This window comes from Zootermopsis nevadensis, unplaced genomic scaffold (assembly GCF_977971745.1).
Source record: "Zootermopsis nevadensis isolate Lab colony 2312 unplaced genomic scaffold, Znev_1.0 Znev_ptg000020l, whole genome shotgun sequence".
NCBI classification, from domain to species: domain Eukaryota; kingdom Metazoa; phylum Arthropoda; class Insecta; order Blattodea; family Termopsidae; genus Zootermopsis; species Zootermopsis nevadensis.
The window spans coordinates 8,788,060-8,804,626 of NW_028259152.1; the positions used below are offsets into that span (position 1 = coordinate 8,788,060).

General features: G+C 40.1%; 1 protein-coding gene across 3 annotated transcripts in view; it reads left to right on the top strand.

Moving 5' to 3' along the window:
* Oatp74D (Organic anion transporting polypeptide 74D) overlaps window positions 1–16,567 on the top strand; it is a 139,261-nt gene that overhangs the window by 101,874 nt on the left and 20,820 nt on the right. For all 3 annotated transcript variants that reach the window (XM_022075529.2, XM_022075530.2, XM_022075528.2), the window contains exons 3-5: window positions 3,472–3,612; window positions 5,648–5,776; window positions 15,890–16,054. In XM_022075529.2, the coding sequence (XP_021931221.1) occupies window positions 3,472–3,612; window positions 5,648–5,776; window positions 15,890–16,054 (435 nt within the window). The remainder of the gene's footprint in view (window positions 1–3,471; window positions 3,613–5,647; window positions 5,777–15,889; window positions 16,055–16,567) is intronic.

Here is a 16,567-nt window from a genome sequence, read left to right on the forward strand (position 1 = left end):
ATTATGGTTCTAACGCCCCATCATACATACCAACATGGCGGCCGTGTGTGCTTTCTGGGTATGTAAGTTATGTGAATTGTAAAACAAAAACAGCCGACACGGCATATAAAGTTACGATTTCTTTTTGACGTTGATAAGTGCTAATGAGCCGTTGAACGTAGGCGTGCGTGCTAAATTTTGTATTGGGATTGTTCTTAAACGAAGCTAAAGATTACTCATAAAATATTTGTACTTGTTAAGAATTACAAACAAACATGGCGGCGGGTTTAAACTACGAGGATGTTGTCCAACAAATATGTTGTACTTAAAATTATTCTTTGTCAGGACTTTTTCCATGTTGTAGTCTGATTATGATGTGGGGGTCTACTGATGACATTCATGTCTATAAACTTCCCAATAAATAGTATCACAGTTGATTTATAACTTTTTGGTCCCAGCTGAAAAAATTGAAAGACGTCATAAATTCTTGATAGAAGTTCTTACCAGTTTAGAGGTTTAGACAGAATCTAATGGCAGGGATGTTATGAATGGTATAGTACAAAGGGCGTTAGTATTTTATTTATTTACAGTTTATTTAAAAACGCTTTTTCAGTATCAGAGTGTATAGCGTCGAACCAATAAAAATGAGTGTATGATCGCCACTTTCAACTCTTCAATTTATTGTATATGACAAGACGTTGAACGTGGGCGCTTTTGGATCACCTCGTATATATTAGGACCTGTTTTATTCTTTAGTAAATTTATACCTAAGTATATATTGGGGTATTTATTTCATAGCAAATGCATTTCTTTCACTTTCATCCGTAAATATGAATTTGTCTTTGATATCGCAGATTCCTCAGGGTAAGTGTGGTGACAGTTTTGAACGTAGTTCAAGAAAGGTGTGGAAATATGCGAAATTACATGGGAGTGTTCAAGGCCACTGTTTAGGAGATTCGTACGAATTCAGAGTCGCCCTGTTGGAACCTGGTGACACACATTACTGTGTCAAACAGTGCACAGCGCTGTCAGTTAATTTCTGTTGCATTATAATTATGCAATTTTTCGCCCACCAATTTTAGCAAATATATAATTCATTTAAGCGATTTTAAAAATGTACTTTGAAATAACAGAATTTGTCCCAGCACGTGGATATACAAGTTTTTCAGTATGTTTTATTAGGGATACTGATCGACCGAGTTGAAATTCCGGATTTATATTCTAACGTAGAGTAATGTCGAGGCCAACGAGGTACTATGCAAATTCTCAAAGAACTCTTGATTGCAGCTTCGTCTCTGGTTCTGACTACATGCCAAAAATCGAGACTGAGAACAACATGCTGTCTCTCTTTCTCAAAAGTTGGCAGTTTCTTAGTTGGTTAAGAGATTTTCCATTTTAATTTAACACAAAAATTCATTACCGTGTTCACAAGAGCCCATCGCAGTGCCATATTAAGATAAATCCATTTCACACCCACAAACCTCATTTCTTTAAGATTCCCATCTACGCGTAGATCTGCCAAGTCATCTCTTCTTTTCGCTTTTACCGACCAACATTTTGTCCGTATTTCTGATATCCCCATCATCCCTTCATGCCTCGTCCGTCTTACCCTTCATAGATTTGATCATTTTAACAATGTTCGGTGATGCGTATAAATTAAGAAGCTCCTCGTCACTCAGTTTTGTCTATCATCCTGTTATTTCATCTCTCTGGGAATTAAATCTCTTTAGACAGACAAGCTGTGACAAAATGGAGACATAATTGATAGTTTCTTTTGTGTATCTTCTTGTCTGTCTGCCTGTAATGCATTACGATATTGCCTAAAGGTGTCTTACTTTTATTTTTAGAGAATGCTCCTACTCCATTACAATACCACAGAGAGCCGGTTCTTGTGAACTGATGTTAAGTCCTTAGGCAAGATTCGTAGTGGTGAGGTACCAACACTAATTTGTTTTGAACACGTGAAGGCATCGTAATAACTGTGATTGGCTTCAGAAAGACTCCTCACATACTTGAGCTTTGCTTCTGAATCTGACTGACTGCATACCTCAACTGAAATAATAACTAACCATGCCCTCAAAAATACGAAGCAAATTCACGTTTCTTTTTTTGGTGGGCCGAACTGATGAAAGATGATTTCTGACCATTAATCCATAAGGTATAATTAGCTCGGTATGTTGTTGTTTTAGTTTACGATGAGCCTAATTAGGTCCACCGTGGTATTTAAAGGGAACCACTCAAGGTATGTGCTTACTTCATGGTAACAAATATAAAAAGATTTTAAAATGTATTACTAAAACTGAGCGAGTAATGAGAGTTGGAATAGAGATTCACTTTTGTTTTATTTGCACTATCGTGTAAAATGAACGTACAGTGGGACATTGAGAGAGACCTTTTGCGAGGGACTGCACGGGAAACTTAGAATTGTTTCCTTAAAATTCTTCTATCCACGTAGAGATGGTAACACCATCTTCGTGTTCTAAACTGGGCCTGTTCTATCTCTTTAATCTTTCCAGCATCTCAGACTTCTTTGGGCTTTTAGTTCATGATACTATGAGCGTTTCTTCCTGGTTCCATGCGCTGAATATGTTTCTGCCAATTAACTTTGTATTCTGAATGATTTCATTCGTATCATAAATGCCTAAGAATTATCGAGTATTTGTATTGTACACTTGGTCTTTGAGGTAGCCTCTGCCGAGAAACGTCTCTCAGAAAGGGAGATGTGAGATTCTAACGGAGGGGGAGGTGTTGATATTATGATTTCGTGTGGGCTTGTGTTTAGACACTAGGGCTGAAGATGGAGACAGCATGTTTTCAGATAAGTTGGAGCTACCTACGAGCCCACGCGGCGGCATGACCCAGAACAACAACTTCGATATCTTAGAATTTTATTTCCTCTGTTTATGTTATTCTTCTGTCTGCTCTATTCATGGCCCATTTGTCAGAAACATACAATAGTACAGGCACTGCCAACATATCATAAAATGTACGCATTCTATTCTTTCTAGTTTCATTTCTTAAAGCACTCCTTATTATACCACACACACATACACTGAAATTTGTGTACATTTTGTATTTGTCTCTGTCGTATTTATGAGACCTACCCGCAACCAAAGTGAAGCTTTGAACCTTTTCAACAATTTTGCCATTTATCGTTACCTTTGATCGTAATTTATATTTACCAAAAAAGGCATTTCTTTTCGTACTTCCAGTTCATGTATCTATGTTATAATTTGTTATTACTGTGTCGAATAGCTGAATAGTCATTTGTAAATAATTTTGTATTGCAAAAGTATCACGGAACGCCATTTAAAACAATTCTTTCCAACTTAAATGTTATCTTTAGTCGTGTTTGCGTCCCTGGATGTCTCAGTTCATAAGTGACAAAAAACCCTCTTCCGGCTAAAATATCAGAAGTAAACATACTGTCTCATGGACTGCGTTCCGATCTTGGTTGAGTTACAAGTTACATGTTGATTTTCTGTGTTACAGCAATAACAATTGGAGTACGGATACTGGGGCCGGCTCTGGGGTTCATACTGGGTTCGCTGTGCACCCGGCTGTACGCTGACCTATCAGTTGACCCGAAAATCACGCCCACAGACCCGCGGTGGGTCGGTGCTTGGTGGCTGGGTAAGTTTTTAATGTAGGCATAGCTTTGTTCCGGGCACAGTTTTCTGTTTGTCGTCGTGGCACTTGACTCAACTTTACATTAACTTGTAACATTTCATGGCCTTCTTAGATCAAGATAACACTGAGGGAACCCTCAGCCAAAACTGAAAGTCACAAATAAAGAGACAAAGAATAGAGCGGGTGTGCTCGTTTCAGGGAACAAACCGTGTCAGTCAGCCCATCTAGGCTATTCTCAGGTTCCTATCCGGTAGACATTGGTCATATGAGATTTAGGGTTCTTGCGGTGGCGATTATGAAGATGGTTCTTTTCTGGGTTGTTGCGTCTTGTAGTTTGGCATAGGTTTACCGACTTTTTAGAAGTACTTGCTGCCTCCATCATCACGGCGATCGCAGCAAGTACCTCTGAAACGTTGGTAAACGTCTACCAAACTACACGACGCAACAACCCAGAAGATGACTGTCTTCGGGCATTGGTCATTGTTTCTCGGAAGGTAAACTAGGCGACGGCACGAAGCAAATCATTCACATCTACTCAAGTGTTAAGATTAATAATGCTTAGGGCTTTACCAACACGCCTTCTCTTCGACGTCATGTGATGGTGTACATCTGTATTATTGTCGTGTTACAAGCCGCACTGAATTATGTCTTTCTTAATTCAGCGCGAACTTATTTTGTACAGTCATTGATTAAACGTCTGTGAAGGTGTGGAAGGCAATACGAGAACTTTATTCAAGTCCTCAAAGAGACATCATTGAAAAATGTCTTCTGCTCATTGTACATAAATAGTTAACAGACGCTTTATTTAGACTATTTCAGTTGCAGAATAATACGTTGTAGTCTAATGATATAAGGGTTTGTAGTGACAAGGGACTGGGTTAAGCTGATCAGTCATGGTTCAATGCATAATTGTCCTCCTATAGCGCAGGCTTACGAATTGATATTGAGTCTAGATTAATGTCTAGCCACTTTTCGGTGCGTGTATATAGTTTCATTGTTTAAATGTATTTTCGGTGTGTCATAATCTAATCGTATCACAGTGGCTGATCTAATTTCACCGTCTTAAGTGGGTCCCGTGTCACCACTGTATGGCATGTCCTCAGATTTAGAATGGAGGAGAGAGTTGTGAATATGTGGATTGGAGTCAGACAGCCGGAAGGAGGTGTTGCTCCAGATTGGGGATTAGCCGTGGGGCTAACAGCCTCTCACTGTGAAAGAAACTAGGATAGACCTATTACTAAATGTCACAAAAGATTTTTGAATTCCTTCGCAGACACAAGGCGGCTTTTATGAACACGATGTTGAACCTGTGGGTTTCATAAATGCATGGAGTTTCTAAATTAACTGACACAATGTAAACCTTTCATGAAAGATTTTTCACAATTGAGTTAGTTGATTGAAATTTTAAAAGTTCGGTGTTGATGAAAGTTATCATGGCGAACGTAAGACGTTCTGGATTGCATTTCACACGTCAACGCAGATATTGCATTCGTGGATTAATATAACCCGCGCAACATTTGTTAAGCTGTGATTTAAATTTGTAATTATCTTGCACTTTTTGTAGGAAGTTGAGTGAGGTCCACTGTATACTTTGTTCAATTCCATGATATTCTGCGTTTTGGCGCCGTGTAGACTTGTTGGTCGATGCCGACTAGTCTACAAGGCGCAAAAACCCAGAATATCATGTTGGAATTAATTATTACTTATGTAATTTTTGTCTTTCAATATGTATGTGAAGTATGTACAATCAGGGCGAGTGATTTGTAATTATTTAACTGTTTCTTAGCTACATTATTCTTCTCGGGGTTTGTCTTCTGCCCCCGATCACTTCAGAATAATCCAATCAAACTCTCCAAATAATAAAAATAAATTTTCATGCTTGTTTTTACGTTTCGGTGGCAATTTAAAACGTCCACTGTTTGAAAATTGGCGGCTTGAACTGTTAGTAGCATATCGATATTTAAAATGCTGATAGTTACTGCGTTCCAGCAGCTTTTGGTGTGACGGTATGGTTGCTGATGTGTGTGCGTTTCATCAGGACTGGTGATGGTGTCGGCCCTGCTGTTCCTGGCGTCCCTTGCAATGTTCTCGTTCCCAAAGAGGCTGAGTACGTGCAGACCGACGCCAAGATCGTTACGAAGGGGGAAGAAAAACCCTAGTCTCAGAGGTACGTATATCACAGAGACGCTGAAATATGAATTATACTCAATAAAATCTTCTCGGGTAATGAGCCGTGTTATCTGGTTACCGTAGTAAGCCGACGTTTCGGGAACCAACTCTGTCCCCATCGTCAGGGTTCTGATGTGACTGGATTCCTCGGAAGTCGCTTGATACAGGTTTACTACGGTAACCAGTTAACGCGGCTGATTGCCCGAGAAGATCTCAAATCCTATATGAATTATACTTTAATATAAAGTGTACTTTCTGATAGTTATATTCATAAAATTGTCATGATAAATTACGAATGTTATTATTTTAGGAAATCCCGGACAACTAACGAGCGCTTTGTTTGTCTTTAATGAACCTTTGCTTAACTGTGTGTATATTTTATTCATCTACGTACATCTGTAATAAACACCATAAAGAAAGTAAGCTATAACGACACGTCAGCTCCTTAGGCTGCACATGAAAGTTAGTTCAGTGCAAGAAATAAACACTGAACTAGTTTTAAAAACGAAAGGCATCGACAGGACAAACATTTTCTATTATCTACGTCCGTCGTTGCGCGGTCATATGTTTTGTAAATATCAAACAGATCTAAGATAGTTATCTTATTGGTTCTTACGCCGTGTAGGTTTCTAGCAGTTTACCGACGTTTCAGATGTTCTTCTTGCCACCATCAAGGACAATCTTTCAGAAGATAGTCATCTTCATAGACCATTCGTGCGCTATTGTGAGCCCAAACATTTGTTCCTGAGCATTGTCTTCCGACATTGATCTCAAGATATTTACCCCTAATGTTAGCCGCGATACTATTGTTACAGTTCCAACAATGAAATTGATTAGGACGGACAGACCAGCCCATAAGGTGTTCTTCTCTGAGTGTGAACACCTAACAATGGGTTTTCTTAGCCCCCCCCCCACACACACACACACACAGGCTTATAGCAGGATGATGCCTTCAACTAGGGAACAAAATGCAAATTTGTCATGTAATCTGACGCTGCCTGTCATTGACATAGCCTCGTTAAATTATCTTATGAACCTTGGACCGAGCGCAGATTATACGAGGTGCGTTCGGAAAGTTTCAAGACTGTGTCAATAGAGGGCGAACCGGATGTAGTACGAGCTTCTGCCGCTAGGGGGTGCGGCCTACATTCATAGTGAATCAGTGTGCCAGCCGGCATCATCGAATTAGCCTTTGTTTCTTAGTTACGGGCGTTTTGGTAGTGCATTACACCGACCCTCCTGCGATTTCGGAATGACGTGCATCAAATTTTGCCAAAGACTCGCCAAAACGGCTACGGAAACCTATGAAATGCTAAAGCAAGCATTTGGGGAGTCCGCAATGGGTCGTGCACAAACTTTTGTGTGGCATTCACGTTTTAAAAATGGCCGAACCTATGTCGATGATGACGAGCGTTCTGGACGACCATCTTCGAGCACAACGCCCGAAAATGTTACGAAGATTCGGCAGGCCATTCACGAAGATCGACGTCGTACCATCAACGACTTGTGCGACATTGTTGGGATAGGCTATGGGACCTGTCAGCTGATTCTAAAGAAATAACTCCACATGCGACGCATCATGATAACGCGCCAGCGCACACCGCCCTCAAAGTTCGGCAGTTTTTGGCCTCAAACAGCATGGCCGTCATCCCGCACCCTCCTTATTCGCCGTGTGACTTCTTCCTCTTCCCAAAGATGAAAATTCAGCTAAAGGGAAGGAGATTTGAGACGATAGAAGAGATTCAGGCAGAATCGCAGATGGTGCTTGACAGGCTGACAAAGAAAGATTTCCAGGGATGCTTCCAGGCTTGGCAGCGGCGCTGGGATCGTTGTGTTCACTCCCAGGGGAACTACTTCGAGGGTGATGGATGAATTTAATACCTGAGATAAGTGTACGGGTTTTTATAGGCGCAGTCTTGAAACTTTCCGATCGCACCTCGTAGATCCATCATCTCATGTCGCCATGCAACCTCTGTGAGTGATAAATACTCGTTAATAGTCTGCGAACTGTAGTCTTTTCAGGTTAATCCCAGGATAGCATCAGTTAACAGAACATCGTTAAATCGCCAGCCACCAATTTCTAGTATAGATACCCCTTGTGCTATTGAACGGTGTAGGCAGGCAGGTGTGTATGCAAATTAGTTTAATTAGGACAGGCGGACTGATACAACACGAAGCTGTCTTCACTCAAGCGATGTGTACACACTCGAACCGAAAAATCACTCACTGTTGGTGAAGTTGGGAAATCGTCATAATCAGAGCAGCTACTTTCCTCTGCGTTGGCGGCCTCGGGCTGCTAGAACATTTTTGTATTGAGACCTAAATATGACACAGGTTAGAAACCCGTGATCCTTTGCTCAAAGATGGCCCTAAATGTTTATAAACTTATATACAGAGTGAGAGGGTTTAGTCAGTAGAGTGTCTGGCAATGTCTTGGATTCCCGGCGCGGACAGCATTTGTTTTTCCCTCACGACTTTCTTACCAGATGCAGAACCTATCCAGCCTCTTATATTTTGAGTTTGGGGTTAAAGTGGACAGAGCGTCAAGCCGACCACTTACCTACATCTAGTATAGAGGTTAAAAATGTTTTAGATCTACCTTCTTTACTTCTTAGCCCCAACACTCCCTTAAGACCTGACGCGAAGTCTTTTGCTGTTTGCCTGATTTCTGGGAAACCATATTTCAGGGATTAGGGGTTCAACCCCCTGCCCCCCAACATATTTCATGCGGCCCGCGTATACGTTTTTTATACTGTGTTATTCTTTATGACGAAAAAACAGCTACCGCCAAAGTTCAATTTTTAATTAATCTGAAGTGAATAGTTAATAAATGAAATCAATTTTATAAAAGAAAATTAATGAATATTAAGCATAAGTTTAAATGTCTGCTACAGACCTATTAAGTTAGTATCATTTTTAATTAATTACGTTAAAGTCTCAATGGATTGCCCTCATTTATAATTCCAGGGACTTGCGTCGATAAGAAAGTGGGAATGTGACCCCAGGCCCCAAGGGGCTGAGAACCCCTGCCATGTATGGAGCCATTTTGTCAACTTCGGTTTTATCGCTAAATAACCGTATATGCCTGCAGTTCAATGTATATTTTTAACAACTTAATGACGCCTCGGCGATAAATAATAGAAAATATGTTATGCATTGCACTAACTTCGATGTGTCTGTATTCTGTCCAGTGACATACATTGTGTGTGACATTTATTATAGATGAAGTGTTTAAAATAAAAATCGGCATTTTGACAGAAAAATGTTTTTAATAAATATTATCTGTGTTTGAAATTACGTCCGATGACTTGTTTGTTAGAACAGCTGTAGTTTGTTGTTTACTTCATGTGAAGTAAGGATTGTACTGTGAAAAATACTGGCTGAATAACAAATTTAATTGAAATCTGTTGACTATTTTCGGATCTAAGGTCTACGGACGGGCGGACAGGGTCATCCCCAATGTTTGTCGTGATCGTCGAGGGCACAGAAACGTGTCTGCTCAGCCATTAAGAAATGTGGCAACCCTCCGTAGCGAGGGGATGTCTTCAGTGGTTAACCTCGTTCTTTTTTATGGCGCTCTGCCCCCTATTATGAAGTAGGTCGTTATTCGTCCTATTTGAGAGCCCATTAGTTGAGCCGACCTCGGCTGCACCTCGCAACAGCACAGCGGAAGCGTTTATCTGTACCGTGTTTGACCTTCTTCGGCTACAGACATTAAAAAAAAAAGACTCCTTTAACTTCTGCGTCTTTATTCATATCCGTTTGCCATGGAAAGGTTTAAGGGAGAACCACTTCGATATTTTCGTTTTTATGTCTGTTTCATTATTTAAAACATCCTCAGTGGTTTCAAAAAAAATTTTCACGAAATCTTTCGAATAATCAGTACATTTAAGAGTATGCGTGAAAGATGTGTTTATCTGTAAGATTCGAGGTTTTCACAGCGGTGAGTATGAAGATTTCTGTCTTCTGGGTTGTTGCGCCGTGTAGTCTGGTCGATGTTAACCAACGTTTCAGAGGTCATACTGCCTCCGTCATCAGGGCGATGAGTATGAAGATTTCCGTCTTCTGGGTTGTTGCGCCGTGTAGTCTGGTCGATGTTTACCAACGTTTCAGAGGTCATACTGCCTCCGTCAGACATCGCCCTGATGACAGAGGCATTATGATCTCTGAAACGTTGACTAACATCGACCAGACTACACAGCGCAACAACCCAGATGACTGAAATCTTCATGTGTTTATCTGTCAGCATTATTTTAAGGCAAATTACAATTGAAATAATTCCGCGCGCATTCGGAATCCCGTCATTGAACCGTATCATAAGCCGGTTTAATCCAGTCCACACCCAATTTCTCTAATATTAATTTCCATATTATTTATACCTAGATCGCTCTGTGGTTTCTCATTTTGAAAATTTCCGAACAAAATGTTATACTGTTCGTTTCTTAGTCTCGGCGATACATGCTAAGTGTCCCGTCGATCTCACTCTTCTTGAGATGACTTGTCTTCTGGGTTTTAGCGCCGTGTAGTCTGGTACGCGGCGCTAGAACCCAGAAGACAAGTCATCTTCGGATTCACCGCGGTGAAAACCTCAAATACTACACATCCTTCCTTTTTGGATCTTCGTTGAAAGCCCTTATTAAATAATTGTCTCCCTTTCTAATTACGTACCGTTCTGATGTCTAAATGTTCTTCTTAACACTTGTATATGAAAAGCCTCTCAATCTGTGTTCTTCCCGTACAGCAGGGGTTCTCAACCCGCGTCGCATGCGACCGCCGATGCGTCTGCAAATAATTTATTTTCTGATACTTTTTCATTCTGTATTATAAAAATAATTACAACCTAAATTAAATAATGAATTTTAGGTGAATCGTTAATAAAAATAACAAGTCTACCACGGTCGATGGCTTATTCAAGTGAGAAGCCATGAAAGAAAGGTTCAGTAATGGTATGGAAATGTGATGGTTGGTCCAGTTTAGTGACGGTGGCTTCCTTGCAGTACTCACGCTTTGGTATGGTCAGTTTCTTGTCTAGAAGTGAGGCCCATCAGGCTGCTGTAACGTGAACAAATAGACTCAGCATCTCACGTTAACACAGAACACACAGAGAGAAGTTACGTGTATCGCGTTATGCGGACGGCTGTGTTGTGTTTTCAAGCCCGTATCTGTTTATTGAGCATGACTACGTCAATTAAGAAGTTCGAAGAAGAATGTTGAAGCTCGTACTTTCTTTGAGGAAAGAAGTTCAATATTTCAATATAATCAAGACCGTTTATAAGCTTCAGTATACACAGTGCATGTATGACTTTGGATTCCTTGTCGACATTACTGATAATTTGAACTAGCTTAATTATAAGGCTAAGGCCAAATCATTGACATCCTTAACTATTTCATCAAAGGTCATTGGACGAAACTGGTCTTACGTGAACTCCAACTGAAAGCTAATAACTGTTCTCACTTTCCAAGTTATCGGGAGCAAATGGAATTGGGGCGCGTAATTCAGAGAATTATAGTTACCATAACAGGGCTTCGATTATGGAATTCTGTGACAGATTCTCCAACTTTAGATCAAGATAAATGCCAATAAAATGTTTTCTTCTCCTTTCTGGGTGGATATGTTTGCTACGCCAACAACCCTACTAACGGAATTTGCCGATTTTTAGAGCGACTCAAGATTAAAGGAAAAATAATTTTAATCTTTACTTACTTTTTTCTGCCCCCCCCCCCCCCCCCACGAAATAACCAGAATACACTTTTCAAATTTATTTCGTATTCAGCAGTATCTGCCTCTGAGTGAGACCAAATGTTTAACTTTATGAATGACGTCACACCGAACATTTGGCGGGTTGCATCTAAATAGGGGAAAAATCTAATATTGACGGATTGAGCCAGCAGTGTCAAATATCTCACTATCGACTGGTTTGGTTTCAAATACAATTGTTGAATTTTGTGTAAATCTGTTCGCTCTAGTGAGTTAGTAGTAGCATTTTGCATTTTAATACAATTCCACGAAGTTTCAGTAACTTGCCAACATTTATAACGACACAGTACACGAGTCGATAAGAAAGGGTGAATGTCACCCGAGGTCTTGAAAAAAATTGAGCATTCCTGCCTTTGAGTGGAAGACAAGTTTCACAGCCGCGCGTAACTTTCCTAAACTTTTACCACTTGAAGGTCGCTGCTGCGTCTGGTAACTCTGACAGCGGATATCTATATTACCGACGCAAGCTGATTGTGCCTTGTCCACGTGTGCTCTCATGGCTCCAGACAGCTTCCATTTCTGTTGGGGGGTCACTCGTGTAGTTTGCCCGGCTGACCTTGTCGCCCGTCCCACGCATGCGCCACGTGACTTGCCACTGATCCGAACAAAACTAAATGTTCACGATTCATCTGCTCCATTCATCACAGTGTTGATCATTAGCTGGTGCTCATCACGGTGATTTTATTTGTTTCACCCCTCCATCCCTCCCTCTCAGACAGACGCAGTGTTGTTCGGATTCTGTAACCTTTTGTATCAAAGTTTATTTATTTAGTTTCACACACATCGAATATGACCTCGTACCCAAATAACGCTTATAGAATTTATGCAAATTGGCCGATCATACAAAAATGGTACAAAAATTGTTCAATCTTATTTAAGGTTTTAACTTTAATGACAATAGTTTATTCACACATTGTTAAATGACACAAGAAAGTTGCTATGTTTGTCTGCCTTTTTCTATTTTTACCGTTGATTAACGTTATAAACAGTAAAATTTTCGGTGCTGTTTATTGTAGTACATGCAGGCAGCCAACTTTTGATTGACTATGGTAACAACGAAGGATGAAAAAATAGCTTTTTTCACGCACGCGTTTGTAAATTGCGTGCACCATCCCTGGGGTGAGGCGGGACGGTAGAAATCGTAGACGGGAAGTGGAAAAGGCAGACGAAGACAAGGAAGAAAAGGAAGGGGCGAGAGAGGAAGAAATGGAGTCACGTGACAAGAAGATGATAAAGAAACGTTAGTGTGCCAGTTACTGATACTTGGCACATCGAAGGCTGCTTTAAGATTCAACTCTTTGCTGCTTTATTAATCGTGACGCAACAATTTATAAAAGTGGTCTGTCCTGAACGAGATTTGAACCTGCAATCTAGAAAACTGTGATGACATTGCGAAAATGCCAGCGAACTGTTTTGGCCTTGACTATCAAGGCTGGCTGGGCTAGATTAATAGTGACACCACACACGGAGTTGTTGAGGGAATACAAGTACCGCCAACTGTCTAGCTGCTCGTATGTAGAGCCGCCCCCTGTGGTCCAGAAAATGGATACTTTGTTACTCGGTTGTTTTACAACACTGCATCAACTGCTGACTTTATGCAACGATGTCACCAGTCTTGTGAATGATTAATTGTTATGATTGAGAAATATCCCGTACTAATTTTACATGTTTGTGCAAAACTGAAAACAAGTCGTTTTAGCAAAAGCTGTTCATTTCTTCACAGATGGCTCGTTGTTCCATAGCCTTTACATCACGTTTAGTACGAAGCGATTTTTTCAGCTGTGCTAAAATAAATGTCATACAGTGGTACCATACCTAGAATTTCGGAACGGTGAAAGTTAAGAAGCAATTGTATGCGAACCACTGCTTAGTTGCCCAACGCTGTAGAGCAAAGTCGTCCTTGACAAGGTATACGCTCTGCTAGCTAGTCAAGAAATTTACGTCCTTTTATGGAACCGAAGGTTCTGTACCGTGTTTTTTTAGAATCTGTCACCACCCTTTCCAGAACCATATGAATCCAGTCCACACCCTCCAACAGTCCCTCAGATACATTTTAATGTTATCCTCCCATCTACACTTGCGTCTTCCGAGTGGTATACGATTCCATTCGTATTCAAAATTACGCTGTTGGTTTCTGAGTAGAATTTTCTTGTTGGTAGTTTAACGCAGTGTTTTTCAAACATATTTGTCCATTACATTAGTGTCATCGCATGTTTGACATGCTTTAGCTGTTCTGTTTTTTATCCGCATGGACCCACAAGGCAATAAATCCACATAAGTCATGACTGGTATTTAGTGTTCGTGTTAATAGCATGAATAATGTTTAAGTACACCATTGTTAAATTACGTTTGTTAATAATAATTATGTAAATTATTGGGGCAGGATAAAGGTCTAATTCTGTTTCCAACATTTCATGCACCTGTCACATCGAACAGTTAACACAGATGTTTGAGGTTAGAGGTAATCAGAATGTGGTAAAGTACAGTCCACATTACACATTTAATGCGTTACTGATAATGTATAAATATCATGTAAATAAAATGAAAGTAAATTTTTCCATGTTTGAGTACTGTGCTACAAAATATTTTACCTGTTTATGGCTTTTAGCCAACCTCTATAGTGACTGAGTTAAAAGAAAGAAAGTAGGCTTATGAGATTAGCTTACCGTCTCTGCGTGTCGTGTCGTGTCGTGTCGTGTCACTTTCGTCAGTTTTATGAACCAGCTGGCCGATTTTAATGAAATTTAGTACAAACGTTATACCGTTAGACGCCATTCCAACCTTGTACATATTTATTTCCTTGTGAGTAATTACAATGTGGTGGATGCACGAACTGTGAGGTGGGAGCAAAGTTAATGCCAGACCTTAAATAGTTTGTTCTATACATATTCGTGAAATTCGTAACATTCGTAACCTTTATTAAGTTATTTTTAGAATGTTAAACAGCAACAGGACAACCGTTCAATTTTCATTTAGAGTTCAGCCTGGCAGCGACAAGTAACGTCGAATGGTTCGCTCGAGTGGTTATATCTCCTACATATTTGGGAGGTCTTGGATTAAAATCACAGCCCAGAGACCAGCGTTCCTGGATAAAGGTTTTCGTGGTTGTCATGTCAGTTCAGGCCCTTAAATTAGATCATGACCGCATTCTTCTGGAGCTCACCAAATCATTATTTATCCAATACAAAATGGGCTGAGCTTCTGACAACACCTGAACCATTGGAGTCAGGAACATGAAATTCTGTACGAAATCTCAGTATTCCTACAATTGATGTATTAAATTCTTTACATGTCAGCGATTACAAACATGAAAACGGCAAAATTTTGAGGTTATAGTCAATAAATTTAAGTGCTTTTCTAGAATCATGAGATTAAAGAGAACAGTTATCTCTTAAGACATGTTATAGCAAAGTATGAACTACTTTTCACGAGCATAAATTATGAAAGGATCAGGTTTAGAAAATTTTAATAATACCATATTGGTGATTAATATTAATTTACTATTTTGACGGATTCACATTCAGGTGTTGTGGAAATAAAGCTCCACACATTCTGGACTTATACACTTTCTGAAGGTTGTGGTCAGGTTCACATTCTGTCCACTTAGCCCCAGAGGAAAACATTTTTTTAGTACTGAACAAGAGGAGGGTAGGCCTCAGAGCCAATCTGGACATTACAGTAGAATGGAAAATCTCTGTTCATGGAGTAAAATTTAATCAGTCTTTAGCTATATATTAAATCTTGTCCGTCTAATCACAATAGATTCTTATTAAATATTATTGTAATTAGACGGACAAGATTTAATATATACTTATTATATCACAATATGACGCAACTTTACCATCTTCAGTCTTTAGCTGTTCACAGTACTGCCTAAGATGACCTTTTCCCATATGAAAAATTAAATATGTACTTGATGGATGTTAAGAAGATCCTACAAGAATAAATCACTTAGTAAACTAGTTCATTCTCATGGCAGTGGAGATGAGGTTATGTGCTTTCCAAATCTCAGCACTAGATGGTCAGTGGTTAACTTAGTGCTCTGGTTACTTTCTTCCCAGAGATGGCGACCCTATTACACATTTGGGGGGGCTTAATCAAGGCCCCTTGAATGTGTCCTAGAGTTAGTATGTATGCGGTGGCTAAAAGAAGAAACCACGCCCCTGTCAGTAAATCCTGTAGCTAGCCAGTCACCTACTGATGGAGCTGTCGTAATTGTAAGAAAAATAAAATGTCAACAATGTGAATGTAATAGTGAATCTTCTCAGTTTTATCAGAGTATGTCTAGCTGCCGCCGTTCATTTGGATATCTTAACTTCGTCTGTCTAATTGGCTCTGTACAAATCATTGCAGATTTTCCAAAGGCTGTGAAGCGGCTCCTGAAGAACGACATCCTCATGTTTCGAACGGCAAGCAGCGTCCTTCACATCCTTCCAATAGCAGGCCTATACACATTTCTACCCAAATACCTCGAATCACAATTCAGGCTTGCGGCTCATGCGGCTAACATGATATCAGGTAATGTAATGTGGGTCAACATTCTGTAACCCTTGAAACTCTATGCACATGTGGAATTCAACATTTTTTAACAAGAACAGGAAGGTGAAAGATAGTTGCTATTATTAACATACATGAAGATTCATTTCAGAGTTTGTAAGAGCTTGACACTCTATCATAACCTGGTAAAGAAATATAAATGTATTATAATTCAGAGATATTGAGTGTTAAAGCGGGTGGTACAAATAGGTACTCCAGTGGTTTAAAGGGCTGATGTAACCAGATATGGAGAGTCACTGGCTACAACAATGACACTCATTTTCTTCTTCTATGGCTCTCCAGTCCGTATTCGGTCCACGGCCTCCTCAATTCTCCTCTTCCATTCAGTCCTCTGTTAGGTCCGTCTGTCCGAGGCTTTGATCGAGGTTTTGAAACATCATCCTTTTTACAGTGCAAGGTTGTTAGCCTTGCGACCAACCCCCAACCTGGAGGACCAGGGTACCTGTCTTAGTCTGACCTCTCCCCCTCGACCAA